Genomic DNA, 22,254 nt, shown 5'->3' on the forward strand with positions numbered 1-22,254 from the left:
CAAAGTGGAGCAGTGGGTTAAGAATCTGACTGCAGTGGTTTGGGTTGCTGAAGAAGTATGGGTTCAATCTCTGGCCTAGTGCAATGGGTTAAAGGATTTGGTGTTACTGCAGCTGAAGCTTGTATTCAATCTCTGGCCCAGGAACTGCCATATGCCATGGGTGTGGCCATTAAAAAAAAAAAAAAAGTAATGCTATTCTATAAAGCAAAATGTTTGGTTACTTTCCTCTGAAAAAAGACTAAAAGATGAATAAAGTGTGGCTGAAAGTACATTATACCAGGCAGGGACCATCAGTCACCTTTCCAAAGACTTTCTCATTAGCTTATATCATCAAAGTCTATGTTCTACCACAAGTACTAAGGAGATTTCCTCAAATCAAAACATCATAATATGAAGTTTCAGAGTGTTTTGTTCCCATATACACAAGTGTTAAGAAATGCAAGGAAGAGAAGTAAAGAAAATTATGGGTCAAGGCTCAACCACAGTGGCTCTGCACTTTTGGTATAGATTTCTTTGAAAATTTTTTTGAATGATACAATTATTAGGATTTACTGAGTGATTACTATGTATCAGACATTGGTGCTAAATGCTTTACATACATCATCCTTGTAATAACAATGAAGCTTAGTGAAGAGTTAACTAGTCCAAAGACACACAATGAGTTAGTGCAGCTGAGTTTTGAACCAGGCACTCACACTGCTTTAGTGTCCTTACACACATATGCATATATACTTTCTTCTTTGAAGCGTGCCCTTAGGTTAAGTATACCCGATGGAGAGTGACAATAAGAAATAAAGAAGAGACATAGTGTAAAATGAATAAAAAATACAGGAAATGTGGACTATACTTGCATATGGTGATTTAAAAAAGTAAGATGTCTAAGCACTATTACAAAAAAAGGGACAATCATGTCTATATAAGCCGAAAGGAGGCTAGTGGGAAATGGAAAGAATATAGGCTTTTTAAAAGACCAGTATTATATCTGAAATTAAGTCTATCCTTTAACTTCAAAACAGTAAAGTTACCAAGCACCAAGAATAGTAGTAAAAGGCTGGAGTGGTATCCATCTTACTGGCTGCAGAGGAGGTGGTTCCCTCTCCGTCACATCAGGGAATTAGTTATTTAGAAATGACTGCACCTGGCAGAAGATGCTGGTCATTCAAGGGCCATTTGGTGGATGGATACAGTACTCCTTTCATACCTGTTGTGACTTACCAGTAAATGCTTATCAAGTTGGGAAGAAGGAAGGAGACTGAGTTTCAACCAAGAAAGCCTAAGAGACCACATCCAGACTGGACAAGAGTGACAGTTCCTAAGGTGACCAATCTCTTGGGATTGGGGCTTGACTATAAGATAAACTATGAAGAAATGAAGGCAACGAACTCTTCTTTATAATCCCTATACTGGAGTTTATTTTTCGTCTATATAATTCATGTTGTGTGTATACTTAAAAAAAATAATCTCTCACATTTTAATCTTTATTCTCTTGCTCTAGAGATTCACTGGATGAAATGTGTCCTGTGCTTTAAAGTATCACCTATTAATATTATTATGTGATTTTCCAAAAATATAAATACATAAAAATACAGCTGATTTTGATCCCTCTTTTCCCAATAGACTGCTATTAATAAATGTGAGACTGTGAGTCTTAGAGTGCATTTGAAAAACACAATTACTTGGGCATCTATCCAGAGAAAACCACGACTCAAAAAGATACATGTACTCCAATGTTCATTGCAGCACTACTTACAACAGCCAAGACATGGAAACAACCTAAAAGTCCACTGACAGAGGAGTGGATAAGGAAGATGTGGTACACATACACAACAGAATATTAGTCAGCCATTAAAAGGAAAAATAATGGCATTTCCAGCAACATGGATGGACCTAGAAATTATCATGCTAAGTGAAGTTAGTGAGATACCAATGTCATATGCTATCGCTTACATATAGAATCTAAAAAAAGGACACAATGAACTTCTTTGCAGAACAAATACTGACTCGCAGACTGTGAAAAACTTATGGTTTCCAAAGGAGACAGGTTAGGAGGTTGGGCGATGAGCTGGGGGTTTGAGATGGAAATGCTAAAAAACTGGGTTGTGAGGATTGTTGTACAACTATAAATGTAATAAAATTCATTAAGTTAAAAAAAAAGGAAAGAAAAACACAGTTAAACCTGTACTTTTCTATTCCTAGCAAACCAGTTTACTTACCATGGGAATGACTCTGACACCCCTTTAAATTATAGCCTATGTATTTAATTCTATTAAAACATTTTAATGCTAAACGTACATAACCAATATTGATAAGATTCATGCATACAAACATTAAAAATACACATCAAAGTTTCTTCTATGAAAAGCTAGTTAAGCTAGTTTTCACTTAAAACTTTAAAATTCAAATTGAATGAACTTAAAAGTACAGATTATACAGTTACTGATTAACTCTTGAATGAATCAACTGTCAAATTTTTGCACCCCAATTACATCAAAGGTCCATTTCATGCAACCCAAGTGTCAGGTATAAAGTACCTTCCAATTTCTAACATAACTAAAATGTTTCACTACTATAAAAAGCAAATCAGTAATCAGTGACAAAATTATGCTCACTTTTTAAATAAAAACAAAAACTAGTTTGGTCTCATTCTTATCTAAAGAGTTTACAGCTATAGAAAAATCAACATATTGGCCCGGAACTAGCTTAGCTGTAGGCTCCAGAGGAAGATACTGGTGATTATGTGCTACTTACACCTTTGCCTTAATTTATTCTAGGAAAAGCAGTTAAGTGCTATCTGAGAAGGTATAGGACTGTCTGGTTGAAAAGAGTGTTGAAAGATTGATTCCCTTGTCTTTCTCTCCCTTTGTATATCCTCTATAAATAATTCTATTTTAATTACTTTTTCCTAAAAAAAAAGGGGGGGGGTCATTTGCAAGCAAATTTTGGGGAATTATAATGGACTGGGGAAGGATGCAAAATAAACATGCCCAAAGTTTTAGCAAAGCCCATGAATAATTTTGCACTAACTAAATATAGTATTCCATTTTACGAAATAAAACAATAATCATTCCACCTCATAACCTATTATGTACTTATTATTTCCTCTTGAGTAATATAGAATGTGAAAAATGGAAAATGTATCTCCCTTTACCTTTTATCTCATGGATGTTATGTAGAAATAAGAAAATATATCTGAAGTGATAAGTGTCTGTGAAATAAAGGAAAATAACTGAAAATAATTGCCTTTCCACTTCATGAATATATGAAGCAACTCTGACTGACTGTTAAATCAATTGTTTCCTTTGATGTTCACTTAGGTTCATCTACTCAAACTACCTCTGTCTTTTGAGTGGCTTTCCTATCTCTTCTAAAGAATAGTTCTAACTCCAGGTTCCTCATGTGCTTTTTAACCCACCCTTGAAAAGCTTTTATAACAACTATATACCATTACCACTAAGATCAATTCTGTGGTCTGGCTTAAAGTAAAAAAATAAAAAAATAGGAAGTTCCCATTGTGGCTCAGCAGGTTACAAACCCAACTAATACCCATGAGGATGCAGATTCAATCCCCAGCCTTGCTCAGTGGGTTAAGGACCCAGCATTGCCATGAGCTGTGGTATAGGTTGCACACATGGCTTGGATCTGGCATTGCTGCGCCTGTGGCGTAGACTGGCAGCTGCAGCTCTGATTTGACCTCTAGCCTAGGAACTTCCATATGCCACCGGTGCAGCCCTATAAAGAAAAAATACTAGTAGTAAAATACTGAATTGCTTAAAATAATAAAATATTGAATTGATTAGGTATTACGGATTAAGCCAGTTTTAATCACTAAATGATCCCAAAATGCACCACCTGACAAGATTTGACTTGATAAGATTCCTTTTCCAGATCTTTAAATGTACACTTTAAAAAGTTCCAAACTAAAATTCTGAAACATAGATTAGTCTTTATCACTATAAATGTGTAAGAGTTCATTTTTTCCATGACAATATGTAATCCAATGCCTAAAGGCTGGCATATGTCTTATTTATTTCCCTTTTTTTTTTTTTTGGTCATGGAGTTTAGCAGATTGTATGCATAATAAATTTTAATTATAGCATAACAAATTGATTCATCCATTCATTCAAAAATTCTGAGTGACCACTTTCGTTAGGTACCATGAAATACATTGGTGAATAAAACAGACCATCCTTCCTCTCATGGAACTAAAGGAGGATACAGACAAAAAAAATTTTTAACGAACATAATTACAAATTGTGTTATGTATAAAGAAAACATTGAATGGGGTACAGTGGTTAAAAAAAAAAAAGCTAATTAGGCACCAGGAAAGGCCATTCTGAGGAGGCACTATTAAGCCCAGACTTAAGAGGATAAGGAGCAGGAAGCACATACCAGAGGGTGGGAATGAGATGAAAAGCCTTGAAGCAGGAAAAAAACAAACAAACAAAATCCAGCTAGTTTAAGAACATCTAAGAACAAAAGCCGCTAGTGTGGTTATAGATGCTATGATAGGGACAATGCAATACATGGATAAAGAACCACACCATGTAGGTGGCCTTGCTGGCCAGGGCAAGGAGTCTGGATTTTCTTCTGTTGTAACAGGAAGCCATTGAAGAGTTTTAAATAGGAGGCTGACATAAACTGATCTGCATTTTGAAAAGATCATCATGGTTCCTACGGCAGTATACTGGAGAGGACAGTGGTAATGGAGAACACGAAGAAACCAGTTAGGAAGCTACTCTAACAGTCTAAGCTAAAAATGATGACCTGGGCTTGAGAGTGGCAGCAGCGACGGAGCAAGAGCCAGGTAAAATATTTTTGGATTGAAATGACAGGCTTATTTTGGAGTGGAAATTGAAAATGAAGGAAGATGACCCCCTTGTTTCTGACTTAGGCAACAAGGTAAATGGTAGTACCATTTTTTGCTAAGATGGAGAAAACAGGGAAGGAATAGGTAGAGGAAGAAGAACATCAATCAATAGTTCTCTTTTAGACATTTAAATTTAAAGATGTCTCTCTTGGGCTAGAACATGATGGAAGATAGTATGAGAAAAAGAATGTGTGTGTGTGTGTGTGTGTGTGTGTGTGTATGACTGGGTCACTATTCTATACAGCAGAAACTGGCACAACACTGCAAATCAACTATACTTTAATTAACAAAAAAAAGACAAAAATAAAATATAGACATGTATATTGAGATCTCCAAGCAGACATGTCAAGCAGGTGCTTAGATAAATAAAACCAGAGCCCTGTTAATGCTAGAAAAATAAGAAATACTGAGCATAGAGACAACATAGGACTACATCACCGACTTTAGTAATTTTCAGACTTGGTGTGCATATTTAATTAATATTTGTATGCAACCTCTACCAAGAGATTCTGATTCAGTCTACCTGGGGAGAGGCACAGGAATGCACATTTCTTATTAAGTCCATGAATGATTCTGAAGCAATTAACCCGCACTGTATACTATGAGGAACACTGATCTAGAGACCGGAAAAAACCAAGCCCAGAACTGAGAATTGGGAAATTCTGAATTTAAGCCTTCGATAAAGGAAGGAGAGTATGCAAAAGACACTGAATAGAAACAAGCAGATCAGGAAAATGACAGTGGCGTGCTCAAAAACTCAAAAAAAAGGAAACAATAAATTGTGTGGAATACCTCTGAAAGTAGAGAAAAAAAATGACCAATGGCTATAATGATAAAATCATTTGTTGCCTTGATAGGAAGGAGCAAAGGTAATCTAGAGCAAATAATGGAGTAAATAGGAAATGAAGAAGATGATGACAACACAAATTTTTATTCTGAAGGGAGTAAATAAAAGATATAGTAATTAGGAGAGGACAAAGTATGATAAGAGGAAACTCAGTATCTGTGATGTTTCACCAAAGTAACTACTGAATTTTAATTCACATAATAAAGTTATTTTTTTAAATGCCTTTCATTCCAAATTTTAAATATCCCACCTATGCCCACATAGAATTTTTCAGTATTGATTATATATAACACCACTTTCCTCCCAAAAAAACACAAGTAGAGAACTAAAATTTCAAGTGTTTCCTATCCACAAAAAAAGTTTTTTAAAAGTCTCTAGCTCTTATTGTTATTTACCCTTGCAAGATCCTCTATTTCAGAACTGAAGTTTGTTTCTCCTTCCATCATTTCTTCCTCTTCTAATGTTCGTTCATCATCAAAATCATGAACCAGCATGTCAGCTGATGGATCAAATTCATGGTCATCTGATGTTGCTGAACCTCCTGGTAAAGAATATTTTAAAAAGTTTGGTAAACCAAATCATGTGTGTCTTACTAATATTAATTTAATGTATGTTATTTAAGGCTGGATATAAGCTAAATAAAAGTATGAGGGAAATATTATGCACAGCACAGCAAGCATTGTTTATTATTAACCAAACTCATTGCTCTTATTTATCACTGCCTTCCTCCCCTGCCAAAAATGTCTTCTAAAAGGGACTATTCTTTGCCCTATTTCATCTCTATATATTTACAGTTACAACTGTAAAGGGGGGGGGGTCAGGAGGGTGGGAGGTAGGGGTTTGTTTATAGCTTTCAAAAGGCATATATAGCTTAAAAAAAAAACCTATTGTAATCTTCCAAACAAAACTTCAATTGTAAACAGTAACATCAAATAAAAATGATTTTTTTTGTGTGGGAAAAATTACAATTCTTAATCATTTGATTTTTAATAGTCCTAATGAGTATGAACCCCTATGGACCCTGAGACTATAGTCACATGAAATATGCAATCATCTGAATATATAGTCTAATAAAAATATAGCTGAACTCAAATATTATTCTATCAGCACTTCCATGAAAATACATTCTAATATAAAGGCAGCTGTCCTTACTTAGTTGAAACAACTCAGAGTATAAAAAGTTTATTAAAATTGCATACAAAACTCTTATGAAAGGCATTAAAAATAATCCAGTAGGTAACTGTTGTATAAGCTAAGCTATTTTTAGCCTGGTAGCTGGGGAATATTGCTGTACTCAAGAGTCGAGCCCTGTAACAGGAGATTACAAGTGCTGGGTATATATATATTCTATAAACTATCCCCACATTTGGCTATTGCCAAACCTGAAGTAAGTTTCCAAAAAACTGCTTACTAATAAATGAATGAGTTATTTAACACTAAAAAAAAAAAAAAAAACCAACTAGCACTTTATTTTTATCAGTTTAAAGTGTTAAAAGTTATGTTAATAGATGTACCTACCCTTCTATTTCACACTAGTAAGAAAACCAATAACTAAAACAAAGAGATAACAGTATAGAGGCTGATTTCTTGAAAACTAGACAATTAAGGATAAGGTTCTTATCACCTCCCAATATTTTTAGCTTAAGAAGCACTTTTTGAGTGTTTACTATGTGCCAACACTATGCTCAAGCACTTCACATACATTATCTCATTTAATCTTTAAACAATCCTACGAAGAATAAACAAAAACTTGAGGCTCAAAGAGTTTAAGCAGCATGTTTAAAATCAGAGCCAGTAGGTGGCAAGAATGGAATTTTAATCCTGGTTCTAATTCCAGGCTAATTTCAATGCCTGTACTTTTTTACTGCACCCCAAGCCTCAGTCACAGCCTCAAAAGCAGTAAGTATCCTGCTTCAAAGACTACCTGAAGAGAGCCTAGCTTTACCAAGATGAGTAAACCGGAAGCCAGGTTAGATGGCAAAGCGCTTAGAAGTCAGTGTGCTCTCTGAGGAACGTAATAAAAAATGTTAAATATAAAATAACTAAATATATAACTGCTAAATCAAGTATTATCTATCTTGTTATAGAAAAATGAGTTAACCAACCATTTAAGTTTTAGAACAATTTACCCAAATGAAACACTGAGAAAAATATATTATCCTAATTTCTTCTGTAAATCAAGAAGAATGTGGCATAATTTCAGTACAGAATCTTAGTACTGAGTGAGGGACTGGACATAAGGGTTCTATAAGAGCAATTTGAGAATCATTAATTTACTTGTAGTTTTTTTATTCCCGTCATTGTCCCTTCTTTCTAAATTATCAATGGAGAACAACTCCTAAAACTTTTCAGTTCACACCGCAATCCTCTAAGGATACATAATCAATAATTATGTATTTCTATAGATGCTGCTATACTTTTCTTCTCCCTTACAGGCAGAAAGTTCCTTAAAAAAAAAAAAAATCCTCACAATATCATTTCATTTACTATTATAAATTTTTTTTTTTTTAGGGCTGTACCTGAGGCATATATATGGAAGTTTCCAGGCTAGGGGTCGAATGGGAGCTATAGTTGCTGGCCTAAACCACAGCCATAGCAACGTAGGATCTGAGCCTTGTCTCTGACCTACACCACAGCTCAACACAACGCTAGATCCTTAACCCACTGAGCAAGGCCAGGAATGGAACCTACAAGTTCATGGTTACCAGTTGGATTCATTTCCACTGTGCCACCACGGCAACTCCCCATATACTCTTATAATTTCTACTGGATGCAAATACTGTCAAAAGTAATTAGGCTTAATTCCTAACTACTTATATTTTTACCAACTTAAACATCTAGGTCACATGAGAAAACAGCACCAAATTACAAGTGCTATGACTTACCTGAAGTCTCCCATTTTTTGGTCATTATTTGCAAAGCCATTTATATTTAAAGCATTATTACTTTGCCCTCCCACTATATGAAATAACAATTTCTCTAATTTCTTTCCCCAAATACACATTGTATTGTTCCCTATTAACTTTCAATTTCAATTTTTTTCCTGCCTTAATCTGACCTTTTTTTAGTAGACTTTTTACCTTATTCTTTGAGACCAACTAACCATCCTATTTCCTTCTGTTAATTACTAAGGCCCATCATTAGACTGTCTCCCAGGGAAAAGAATCCCAAAAGTAAATTATTATGGGCAAGGAGTCTAGTGCTTTGTGTAAATATTTCACTTCAGAGTTTTGCTTTGTTACAAAACTCCACTGTGCTGCAAAATTACTAAGAAGTATCTTACATCTTTTTGAAGACTCAAAAGACAAATTCAGTTGTGGTATCACGTGTACTCATTTAATCATTTTATTACCTTCCCCTCCCTAAATCCCCACCTCTAAGGGCTACTAGAAGTAACTGGTTTACACTAGTGGAGTCTATAGACAAACCACTTAGCCTGGGTCATGTGACTATTATTATTAGTATCTGTTCCAAAGCTTTTCACCAGTGAACCAAAAATTTTTTTACATCGCCTCTACTCCTAATTTTTTCTACCAATTTTTATAATTGCCTACAATTAGTATTACTTAGAAGAACAAAAAAACATTTCCTGGACAGAAGCCATCTACACCAAAAGATCTTTAATTTAAAAAATTCTATTTGTATAAGCATTTAACAAGTAATAAAAGCTATCAGACATTTGCTATCTTCAAGCTCCATTATTCTTTGAGTTCAGCCTAGGCTGATTCAAATGCAATGGAAATTCAGAAGGCCCTTTATTAATATCAATTTTGGAGCAATTATTTTTATATACCTATGTATTACCCTGGCAAATGTATCAACATGCATAGAAAAATGTCTAAAACAGTCTATTTGCAATGTCACAACATTAACAAAAACAAATAGAATCAATTTTTTCAATGAGAGGGATTTCTGTATTTGAAAGAAAAAAAAAAAGAACAATTTCGTGTCCTCAAAAGGATACGGTAATCTGATTTATCTGAGGTCAGATTACTTCCAAACTCTTTCAACCTGCTTCCATCCAAAACATAAACCAGGAAGTTAAAAAAAAATCCTTGAGTTTCAGAAATGTCACAAAACCTAATGTACTTCAGTTCCAAGCATATTAGAAAAACATTTTCAGCTGAAATATATACGACAAAATCAACTGTCAATTAAGCACAATACTCATCTAGAAAGGATCTAGAGGTATTCTAGTCCAGTCCCTACCTCTTGCATTGTACTACAGAGAGCACAATGATCTGTATTCATGAAAAGGACTCTGAACCATTAAGACCACGCTAAGCATTTTTCCAAACTTTCTAAAATTTAAAACACGCACGGAGTTCCCGTCGTGGCGCAGTGGTTAACAAATCCGACTAGGAACCATGAGGTTGCGGGTTCGGTCCCTGCCCTTGCTCAGTGGGTTAACGATCTGGCGTTGCCGGGAGCTGTGGTGTAGGTTGCAGACGCGGCTCGGATCCTGCGTTGCTGTGGCTCTGGCGTAGGCCGGCGGCTACAGCTCCTATTAGACCCCTAGCCTGAGAACCTCCATATGCCGCAGAAGCGGCCCAAAGAAATAGCAAAAAGACAAAAAATAAATAAATAAAATTTAAAACACGCAAAGGTGACTGCTTCAATAATCTGAAAAGGTCAGTAATACATCATTCCTAAATATTCAATGTAAAATGTTTTCAGATAAAACATGGCCATGCCACCGAGAGCTCCCTTTCTCACTCTTGCTTAGTTAGTTACATTAGACTCTTCCTTAATCTGTATACTTCATATTACAGAAGGCAGTCCTCTCTCTTGGTAAAATCCCTGGACAATAAGGCAGAAAGACTAGTACCAAGACTCTTTCCTGATGCTATTTAGCTCCAATTATTGCCACTCAGGAATGCTGCACCCAGTGGCACCAGGACCTCTGATTGACCATGAGAAGCCTAAATTCATTTTTTTTTTTTTTACTTTCTTTTTTGGTTATTTCCCCAATATAAATTCAAATTTTATATAAAATATTCTGATTTTTTAAGCTCACTACACTGACAAAACAAATAACATCTGTGGCCCAGATTTGGTCCAAAGATCACATGTTTGCAACTGCTAAAGAAAAAGTGAACTTATATTATATTTGGAGGAGAACACCTAAGTCCAAAGATACATGGTCAGAGGATAAAATTTGATCCTATTAATAAAATACTTTGAATTTCCCCTATAAGCAAGTATTTCTAAGCAGCTAGTGATTTCTTTTTATAAATACACTTCAAATGTACTTCAAATCAAATAGCAATTTAAAAACTATACAAAATACAGGTTCAAAGTGGCAATTTGAGGTTGAACTCACAGCAGCCTCACCTATACTTTCATGAGTAGTCAAATATTTCATCCACTTCTTTATCCCCAGAGAAAAGAAGCATTCAGAAGAAAAGCAAGTCAGATGACAGTCTAACTCTTTTAACCTTTATATAACTAATAGGACAAATGTTAGTCAAATAGAGATTATAGAAAATACTTACCTGGACTTGAAGACGCAACAGATGGCTGGGGTGGGGGGAAGAAAAGAAGAAAAATTAGCATCTTTGTGTAGTAAATCTTTACAAAATTACAGAAATTATTCAATGACATGGATATGACGCCAAAAACAAGTTAATGTCTGAATTATCTAGGACAAATTAAAACTTCCTATATAATCCTTTCTCTGACTTGCTTATTTAAACAAACAAAAATCTAAAACACTCCTAAATCTAGACACCAAAAGACAGTAATATGGAATTGATTCAGATTTTAAAGGCAAATATGTATCTCATAACATAGCGTGTTTCAAGAGAGATGATTTTAAATCTTGGAATTCTCTGAAATATTCTCGCCTATATATTAAATACAGGGAAAACTATGCCCAAAGTTTGCTATCAAGCTGGTCTCTGGCTTAAAGTATGAGAAGTGAGGCAGCAACAATTTAAGGCATTATTATTATTTTTTAATTATGTTGTAAGAAAGCAGAAGGAAAAATTAAAATGTTACTTAAGTACCAAACATTACATTAGGTTAACTTTACTAATAAACAATGTACTTTTAAACTATTACAAAGTTAGCAACCTTTCAAGCTAAGGTCTACAGAGGTTAAGTTATCTAATGGAAGATCACAAAGATTCCCAATTAAAATGTTCCCTCTACTGTACCATTCTACCTGTTGCAAATTTAACCACAAGCATATGGAAAATTTAAAAATAAAACTGTTCACAACTTATTTTAGTATTATCACCACTTGACAGTTTATGCCTATTTTATCTTCATTCAGTTTAACTCACGATTATAAACAGGTCATCTACAAACATCAACTCCTATAAGACAAATTAAACAAAAGTTCGAAAGATGCTTTAAATGACATAATTTCTTTATAACTAAAAACTTGCCTATTCCAAGCTATCTACTGCTGCTCATTAGAAGTCAGAGTTGCTGGAAAGCCAAAAGCATTACCAAAAGATGGGGATATTCTAGTATTTCCCTTCTTTCTGCTAAGTAATGGGGCAGAGAGGCAAGAACAACAAAACAGAAATGAGGAAAAGTGCCCAATTTTTCAAAAGCTAGGCATTTAAGACAAATTCTTACAAGGCGTTAAAACTCCGTTTTGAAAAGTGTTCACATTGACATTCTAGAGTCCACGTGGTAACTTGATTAACTTCTGAGGCATACTTTTTCAAAGGTCTTATTTTTTTCCTTTTAATTCTACTAGAGAATGGTTCTTCCTTATAGCATTGTCTCGTTCTAACAAAAGACCGACAGTATTCATATCATAAATTTTCAAGTGTCACAGCACTATCTTCAATTAAAAGTCATTCTGCCACAACAGAGTCAAAACAGAACTACTTCTTAATTTGGTTTCTCTAATGCGAAGCTGTAAGGTAGAGTAACAGAGAGTAGAGTACTATAACCATAAAAAGCGTTTTTCAGCTTGCCCTATACCTTTTGAACAGTTACACACTTACAGCTCAAAATGGATTTAACCACAGCAAATATTTTAAAATATTAACCCACTCTTACTTCATGCAACTATATGTCCCAAGTTTAAGCACAACCTCTGTCCAATCTGGTCCCAGCTTCACTATCCACAAAGTGGCCTTACAATGCTGTTTTTCCTTTTTAGTAAACTTCTAAAACAGGTTGGCATGGAATAAACAAGAAAAACCAGCATTTCTTTCAAATTAGCTTAAAAGAAATAGTTCTTTGAGCATTTGGTTCTTTTTGAACACTCCAATAATTATTCCATTTAACAGTCTTCTGATTAAAAAAGATTAAAAATAAGTTATTCTACTGAAGAATAAAAGGTAATTTTCATGACGTTATTAGATACTGGCAATAAAAGAGATACTGAATTGTGAGTGTTTTCTGTAGTTTATAAAAGCTCTCAAACTGTGCTAAAATGCCAATAAACGCCATACTGATTGTTATTTTATTGGTAAGTAGTTACCACTTTAATATTCTGAAAAAGGTCCTAAATATTTTCCATTAAGATACCAAATGTTTAGAGGACTGTTGGCATTTTTAAGGAAAGCTGGCATAAAATAGAACACCCAGTGTTCAAAGATAGCGCTAATCATACTATGTAAGACATACTAGACATGGTTTCAAGAACCATGATTTGACGGATAGTATATCTAAACTAGGACTGGGGGAGGGGAAATAGGGATGGTCTGCCTATAGATAAATATTTTAGTATCCTATGTTCAAAATAAAATTCCACTGTATCGTTTGGGGAGAATGGGAGAGGGACTGGTTTCCTGGAAGTTAATGATACTCATTTAAATCAAAGACGAACTTCTGGAAAACTGGCATTTGAAAACAGCTCATACTGTAAACATTACTTTTGCCCAACCAACAAACAAAAGAATTATCTCCCAAAATAAAATGAGTTTAGTATAATACAGGAAATTTCAGTATGAAATGAGGACATATTTTATTTCACTATTTAAAAGAACAGCAGAACCAGCTTAAGTTTACATAGTACTACATATTTTCAAAAACATGAAGTTACTTATCATAAACCTGGCAATAATGCTTGCCCCACCTACATCATTTTATAGATTAGGAAACCCAGGGAGATAAACTGACTTGATCAAGGTTCCATGGTAGGTGGTAAAGGTGAAGGCTAGGACGTGATTCCTTCTATAACTCCCAAGGAAACAAATATGTTTAAAAAAAAAAAAAAAAAAACTCTTTACCTTTTCACTTCCTTCCCTCTTCTTTTAAGAATAGTTTTCATCTACTCAAAGCATGTTTAAAATATGAATGCAATCTGTCATCTGTGATGTCAGACTATTACCTATGTCTTGTTAGTAACCGGCATCTCTAACAATACCCTCCAGAAAAACTTGCAACATATACCATTAATAGTCATTAAACAGTAAACTAAAAAGGAAAAAGGAGGTGGAGAAAACAAAACTAAAACTAAATTGGCACTCATTTGTAGCCACATCTACTTTTAGAAAAAGCTCAAATTATAAAACGAAAGCCATAAAGGACACTTACACTGGTGATTAATATGTATTTGAAATTAACCTATACATTGCTGGTAGAATTAGGAGTTGGTTCAAGCATTCTTGAGATCATCTTACCAACATGAACTTAGCCACTGATATGCCTTAAAAAAGCATACCAAGATACATGTGTAATGTTCACTACCACAAAGTTGTCCACAGCAAAAAGTTGGGAAACACTTTACAGTTCATTATTTAACTAGTCAGAAATATAATATAGTTCTTCCAAGAGATGGAACACTACTAATCTATTAAAAAGAATGAGACAGTTGTGCGGTCCTGTTTGTACTGAGGAAAAAATGCACACATACATATGCAGCACTTAGATAGATATTTATATGTATTAGGAATAAAAAGAAAAGTATAGAGGCAGGGGTAAATTAGGCTGGAATATACATATGAATTTACTCCCTGCCCCCAAAAGGATACAAAAGAATTTGTTAACAGTTACTTCTAGAGTATGGGTTGGGGGGAAAAAAAAGACTTTTTTCATTTTATACCTTTCTGTACTGTTGGAATTTTTTAAGCACTTTCAAGCACTACTCTATGTTATTTAAAAAGAAAGTCAGTGGAGATTATTTTGTGGAATTACGAGCCATTTTCATTTTCTTCCCTTACTTTTAGATTTTCAAGAAAACCTAGTCTTGCCATTATTTATTTCTTTTTCTTTTGTCCATTATTTTTTTTAAAGAGTCTACAATTTTGAAAAATAACCTAGTTGTCTTTTAGGTTGATAAATAACTGTTCTGAGATGAAAAACATTAGAGACAGACAGAGAATAGGTAGGCTAAATCAAATTAAAAAGTGATCTTTATTTTTACACTTTCACCCATATATATGATATAGAAATATCAAGGCCCTACTAGTTGTAACAAATAGTCAATGCCTCAGACTTGTTCAAATATTTCTTCTGTATTTTTCTAGACCATCATAAGAAATATTCCATATATCAGAAAATCATAAACTGGGAGAATAAAACACCAACTAACTAGAATATCACCATTATTAAAACAAATAAATAAGTAAAAACACAGAGTAATCATTAGGCTCTTTTACTCCAGGTAATCAAAAGCTTATTTTCAATGAGTATAACTGTCGGAACTAATTGTTCCCCTCAACCCAATTCCACCACCATTTAAGTATCATTATCACCTACTAAGTAATGTAGACATTAAATCAGAAATTTTCACTGCAATAGGGATGAAGACAGAAAGGAGTTAGGAGCCCTATGACAGGGTAGAGAAGGCAGGGAGACAGTTCCAAGGGCTCACAATCTCTCTTTCTCAGTGCAAAATTAAATCACTTAACTTTGCTGCTGGTAAAGAAAGCCCTGGAGTTAAAATTGGCAAAATTACTATGGTAGTAATAATTTAGAGGATGAACTGCTATTACTAGGCACTAGGAATTCAGAAGCCTACTAGGTTACAATCTTAATTGTGTCACAAAGTACATGATCTAGGACAAATTGCATAAAGTCTGCTCAGTTTCATTTTCCCTTAGATGAAAAGATTTAGATTTCTTCAAGTTTAGTTCAATTTCTTTGGAGATCTAAGTTCTTTACTTTTATTATGAATTGCTCAAAAGATATAACACTACTGAGGAGTATTTAGCTAAATGGATGGGATAGGTTTAATAGACTCTTCTAATTTTTTTTTTTTTTAATCTAGGACTACTGCGAAAAGATATCTCAATTTGCAAAAATATTTTAGGGGGTGCTACTTTATGAATTTCAAATAGACATAAACATATACGTTATATCTAATTATAACAGTCATTCTAAGCCACAGTGTAAGTCAAATAGAACGGGTTCAAAGTAACAACTGGTACCTGCACTTAATCACTGCAATGGATTTTGAAACCACTTGCAAATCTTTTGAAATATACAGGGACTCTATCTGAATGTCAAAGAAGAAATTTCTATGTTGCTGATTACTTTTCATAAAGATGCTGAAGTTTCAATGGCAGTGTTTTATTTCTGATTTGGGAAAATGACTAGTCTCAAGAATTCTCTAAAAGTAACTCACTTCTCTATTTCCCAACTAATCTTTCCTACTTTATCAAGCACTTTGAATATTACATCATCTGAATTAAGCTTTTTAAGACTCTCATGCATTTGGTGTTAAGTACTTTGGATAAATCCTTAACAGATCTGAAATATAAATACTAAAAAGTTTTTTTCATTACTAGTATAGAGAAATTACTTAAGGCCTAAATTCACTGCAGTGAAACAAGTTTTGTTTAGAGTGGAAATCGACACTATTAAGATGATACTATTTCCTTAAGAAACAAAATCCAAATACCCTCGAAAAATGCTAAATGAGGAGTCTTTTTAAGAGAAATGAATGAATACATGTGACAGTGAATAAATAAGATTATTCCTTTGGAAAATACTAACATACTTTAAGACTAATACAGATAGCAAATCCATTAAATTTTCTTTTCTTTACGAGACAACAATATGACCTAGGTGAAAAGATAGGTCTTGCACTATGCCGTGGCTTTTTTTTTTTTTCCATTGAAAAGGAAGTGCCTATGTGTTTACAAATTCTGAAATGAAAGACAAATTGTTCATTCCCAAAGGTACCCATGCCACATTCCTTATAAAACCCAAAGGACTATTTCTTCCTCTTACTCTTTTTCACTGCCTTTGTAAAACTGCAACTACCCTATAATTTTTCCTTCCTTTAAGTGTGACTAGGAGAGCCTCCTTTAGAAGGTTAATAATTTTAAAAGATAATAAGCAATGACAAATATTACTAAAAATTACTAGGAAAAGGAGCACATATCATTACTTCTAAGAACATTAAATATGTTTTCAATATTACTATGGTTTCAATAACCACTAAATACATATTTCCTATTATGGACTAAGATGATGAGATCAAGTATGAAAAAATCAGTATTTTGTATTCATATTACAAGAAATTTGCATTTAAGATTTAAATATTTTCCTGGAAAAACAAGTTCAGGGTCATTCTCCCATGTAGGAAACAACAACAAAAAAGCCCAGAAGCATAATATCTACATTTTTCTCTGGAGACATGTTTCTTCAATAACCTGTTTTCCCCTCAGATTTATGAAATAAATGCATATTGTCACTTTGCACTTATTCACCAGTTAGCATCAATCCTCAGGTCTACTTAACCAAAAACGCAATAACATAGCATTTGATTTATTTTACCATATGCCTTATACTGATATCATAAAGAATGAATCTCATGAAAGCAAGTAAAAGCACTCTATAAACCAAGCATTTCTCCTTAATCTAATTTTTAAAATGACTACTCTCTAAAATCATTCTAATTACTAAAATACTAACTTAGGAAAACTACAAATTAAATTTACCTTTCACCTCTTCTAGAACCTCTGTAGGACACAAATTAAGTTTTCTCCACTCTTCCTCCAAATTCACTAGAAACAAAACCATCTACAAGCAGCTGAAGAATATAAAAGATGAAATTTTTTTGTATGTGTCTTTTTAGGGCCACACCCAAGGCACATGGAGGTTCCCAGGCTAAGGGTCAAATCGGAGCTGTAGCTCCTGCCCTATGTCACAGCTGCAGCAATGTCAGATCCCAGCCTCGTCTGCAACCTACACCACAGCTCACTGCAACGCTGGATCCTTAACCCACGGAGCAAGGCCAGGGATCGAACCCGCAACCTCATGGTTACTAGTCAGTTCATTAACCACTGAGCCACGACAAGAACGCCTAAAAGATCAATTTTTAAAAGACAGCAGGTCGCTAAAAAAAGTACTGAAAACAAAATTCGGGTTTTTGTTTTTGTTTTTTGAAATTGAACCATTCATGCCTTCCTACAAAACGTAAGCGTTCCACTCTCCAAGTGATGCAACTTTTAAGAAAACTAAAACATACACCTGAAACTAAGGAGATGATTAGCAACTCATAATACTGCTTTTCCTCTCTTACATGGATGCAACCATGTTTAATTTCTAAAATAAATAAAATGTTAAAGTGCATTCATTTGTATGTTAAGTTTTCAGTGTATTAGGGAGTTAAAATTTCTGAGTAGGGTTTTTTAAACTTAAATTTCACACTGTATTTTCATACACTAAGCTCCTTTTCCCTCAAGAGTATCTTGCTTTAAAATATAACTACAGAATTTAAAGCTCAAACCAATGCGAGCATCACCATGGAGAAAGAAACCACATCACCTATTATAGCACACTGCTGCTTCTCTAATGGGCATAAACGGAATGGGGATCCACTGAAGACTACCTGACTATATATACATATACATATATATATACATATATATATATATGTATATATATATATGTATGTATGTCCAGTTACATAGAACTCTCTTTTCCCTCTTACAGATGAAGGAAAGAAACTCTTTTTTCTAAACAGCCGCACCCCTGGCACACGGAAGTTCCCAGGCCAGGGACTGAATCAGCCACTGGAGCAACACGGGATCCTTTAATCCACCACACCCGGCCGAGGATCGAACCTAAGCCTCCGCAGCGACCCAAGCTGCTGCAGCCGGCTTCTAAACCCGCTGTCCAAAATGGGAATTCCAGGAAAGAAACATTTAACAACCTCATCACTACTAAAATTCTTTTAGCCCAGTGGAATAAATGCAATCAGATTTAAGTGAAATACAAAGTACTATGTTTTCTCCAACTCATATTCCTTGAAATATAATTCCTTAGCTACACAGAGCAAAAGAAATAGAAATAAATTTTAATATCTAAATTTAGTTTTAAATCAGAAATACCAAACGTTTAGAAACAATCCTAGCAGCAACCAATCCTGCTACAGTAAAATCTCCTCCTCTTCTAATAGCAAATACCCCAGGACATAAATATAAAATCAGTATTTCCGTAAAGAAGGGGAGAAGGAGCACCTAAGAGCCACTCCAGAAAACTGTTAAGCTTTAGGTCACTCCATTCAACAGGTACAAGAAAATGCCTCCAAATTTTTTCCCCCATAATCGATGTTTCTGTATGCCACGGTTTAAAAAGGAGGTATGATGGTAGTGATAAAAATGTACTCATCACTGACTTCACTTAGTAAATGACGGAGAAAATCGGGGGTTGGAAAGTAAATATAACTACCTACTTCCTGAATGTTTTTAGGCCCCTCTGAGGCAATGAAAATGGTAATTCTAAGAAGAAAAAAATGCCTTATCAATCAAAAAAAAAAAGCCTTATCAAGCGGCTCTACTTAAAGAAGACATAAAGTCCAAATACATCATCCCCTGAACTTCAGCGAGTAAATGATACCGAAATTTTTCCGAGGGTAAATGGGAAAAATGGTTAAAAAAAAAAAAAAAAAAACCTAATGTTTAAAGCTTCAAAACACAGGCAAAAAATTTAAATCTCCAATAGCATATACTAAATTCAAAATTAATCATAACAAGTTGTTTGCCCGACGATTTGAGGCCCCAAAATGTTAAAAAAAAAAAAAAAAAAAACTACCACCGAAGAAAGGGGGCTTTGGAAACTAGTTTACCAGTAAAGAGCAAACGGGGCGTGGGGGGGGGAAATTCTTCCCTATGTGGAAAAATTTTGGAAAAGAAAGCAGATACTCTTAATTTGGAAGGGAAGCAAAAAATGCCTGCAAAGTGAAGGCGATGGGGGGGGGGAGAAAAAGAGAAAAGCAACTCTTCTGACAAGTAAAGAGAGAAAAAAAGAGGTTCTACAGGGGAAGGCGGGGGGATGTTGAAGAAACCAGGAGATTCCCCCAAGCTCTACAAATGGATTGCGAAAGACCAGGTTCATTCCTCCACGCACAGCTGATCACCATCAAGAAAATGTGAGAGTTAATCAAAGACCGTTGTCCTTACGTTTCCCCCCAACACAGACGGGATGTCAGTAGCAAGCCGGCGGGGGCGACGCGGAAGGGCGCAACAGCATCTCAGTAAGGGAGGGAAGAAACTTCGTAAGAGGAAGCGGCAGCTCCTCTCCCGGCCCTAGCACCGGCCGGCGAAGTTGCGCCACCCGCGCCCCAGCCCCGCGGGCGCCCCCTCCCCCTCGCCCCTCTCCACTCGCACTGCTCCGCAGCCCTCGCCCCTTGCAACTGCCCCCGAAGTCCAACTACGCCTCCGCTTCCTCCTACCCCCGGACCCATCCCAACTAAGTTCCACGAAAAGCTCCAGCCCAGAGCGCGGCCTGTACCGGACAACAGGTGGGCAGTGGCGCCAGCAGGGCTGGGCCTCTCCTAGCCAGGCCCACTCCACTTCTCCTCGGCCCGGACCCCGGGGCGCCCGGCTCCGGGACGGGGAGGGGGAGCTCGCTCCCTTACCTCCGCCATATTTGCCGTACTGACGGGTCACATCTCCGCGGCGGCCGCAGCTGGGTCACGGCCAGAACCCGGATGTGAGACTCGGCAACGGGACTCCAGCCGCCGTCTCTGCCGCTCCCGCCGCTGCTGCCTCGGCGGGAACGCGCAGGAGCCGCCCGAGCGCGCCCACCACACCCCACTCCGCCCCCTCGCGGCGCCCGGGCTGAGCTGGAATGGAGGGAAAAGGCCGGCGCGCGCGGGAACAGGAGCGCGCGCGCGCGCGCGGCCCCGAGGCAGCCCACTCCGAGAGGAGCACGGAGGGGGCGGAGCCAAGGTGGGTGTGGGGGGGAGGTGGGCATCTCAGCGTCCGGCGCCTCCCCTGCCCTAGTGGATCCGCGACGCCAGCCCGGGAGAGGGCTCCAGAGACTAGAGGTCAAGGGAAGGAGCCAAAGGAGTCGCGTCCAGCATTCACGTCGGGGGAGAGATACGTTACGTTTTACGTGTAGGCGTTGTTTGAACTGCATTTGCTGGAAAGCGGATGTTGCTCTGATGCAACAACGGCAAGTAGTGTGCTTTCAAAGCGGTTATCCCTTGATAAATATTTTTCTTGATTGATCCCCGACAAAGTGTAAAATCTCCTATCTCAAAATCTTACGGGTCAGAGCAGAGAAAAAGGTATTGCGCTAGGTAGTCTGACATCCTCATATCTCATTTGCTTTTCCTCACACACCTTCGGCGATGCTAGTATCAACATAACCGTGTAAGGGTTGAATTCTGCACAACTAGAGAAAAAATTTAAATGTGAAATACTGAAAAGCTGCTCTTTGATGGATATAAATAATCTCCGACTCGACTGCATGGAGGGAGAACTTGCCTATTTCCAGTGCCTGCAATTTAAAAATTTATTTTAATGTATTGCCCTAGAACTGCCAGTTGGCTTTGATGCCAGTTCTGATGATTGCCAGCAAAATAACAAACACGTTTCACTTCCATTACTAAAGCAGATACTGCGTAATGCAAACGTGATTAAAACACGCACTAACACATTTTACCAAACCAGGAGTTAAAGTCTTATTTCACAAAGACCATTTTCTCCCAAATGTTCAAGGGTCTTCTTAAGGCAATTTCGAAAATGACTACCGAATTCAACCAGTTAACTATGAAACTTACTCATTCCCTCCAAATAACGTGATGCCAGCACCACAATATATTGCATAAATGTGCACATACACAGTTTTTCTTTAAGTTGATACTTACAATGGAATATGGGGAAGGCTGTTTTAAGTTATTTATATTTCCTTAAAATTCTAGACATTAAAAAGTTGATTTCCAAAGATTCAACATTAACTTGAAATTCTTATGTCCAATAATAATTTGTGAATGAATATTTTGTGCATTTATAGGTATATGAAGTAGCTGCTAAGTGAAAGGACATTACCTGGTAATTTGACAGGAAAAGAGTCCACAGACAGTCTGTAAACCAATTAAACATAAACATCTGATGCACATTTTCTACTGAAAGAAAAGCAAGGGAAAGAAGAGAAAGGAAAACTTTAAGGTTCCCAAATCTATAAACAATTTTTACCATTAACTGTACTGTACAGTATTTTCATTTTATTTTTTAGAATACTTATATAAAAGTGTTTTTCAGGATTCCTTGGGGAATAAGTATTTTAGCATAGGTATAAAGTTTCTAAGAGTTACCCTGTTGAATTACCTTAGTCCTTTGGACTTGAAACAGAAATGACTTTTTTATAAGTCAGTTTATATTCAAACACT

The 22,254-nt window shown here is 36.0% G+C and overlaps 1 protein-coding gene across 18 annotated transcripts in view; it reads right to left on the minus strand.

Moving 5' to 3' along the window:
* The window catches only part of MIER1 (MIER1 transcriptional regulator), a 70,445-nt gene that overhangs the window by 44,341 nt on the left and 3,850 nt on the right, over nucleotides 1–22,254 (minus strand). For 3 of the 18 annotated variants that reach the window (XR_002345159.1, XM_021096502.1, XM_021096501.1), the window contains exons 3-5: nucleotides 21,914–21,990; nucleotides 11,210–11,234; nucleotides 6,110–6,255 (exon numbers count right to left, since the gene is read on the minus strand). Coding sequence is in view for 14 of the 18 variants with exons in the window: in XM_021096502.1 (XP_020952161.1) it covers nucleotides 6,110–6,255; nucleotides 11,210–11,234; nucleotides 21,914–21,973 (231 nt within the window). In the remaining 4 variants the exon portion in view is untranslated. Of the gene's footprint in view, nucleotides 1–6,109; nucleotides 6,256–11,048; nucleotides 11,086–11,209; nucleotides 11,235–20,369; nucleotides 20,948–21,913; nucleotides 21,991–22,254 lie in introns of those variants that run through there. The other 15 variants (XR_002345160.1, XM_021096503.1, XM_021096507.1 and 12 more) reach the window with 11 other exon arrangements.

Source organism: Sus scrofa, chromosome 6 (genome assembly GCF_000003025.6).
Source record: "Sus scrofa isolate TJ Tabasco breed Duroc chromosome 6, Sscrofa11.1, whole genome shotgun sequence".
Classification (NCBI taxonomy): Eukaryota; Metazoa; Chordata; class Mammalia; order Artiodactyla; family Suidae; genus Sus; species Sus scrofa.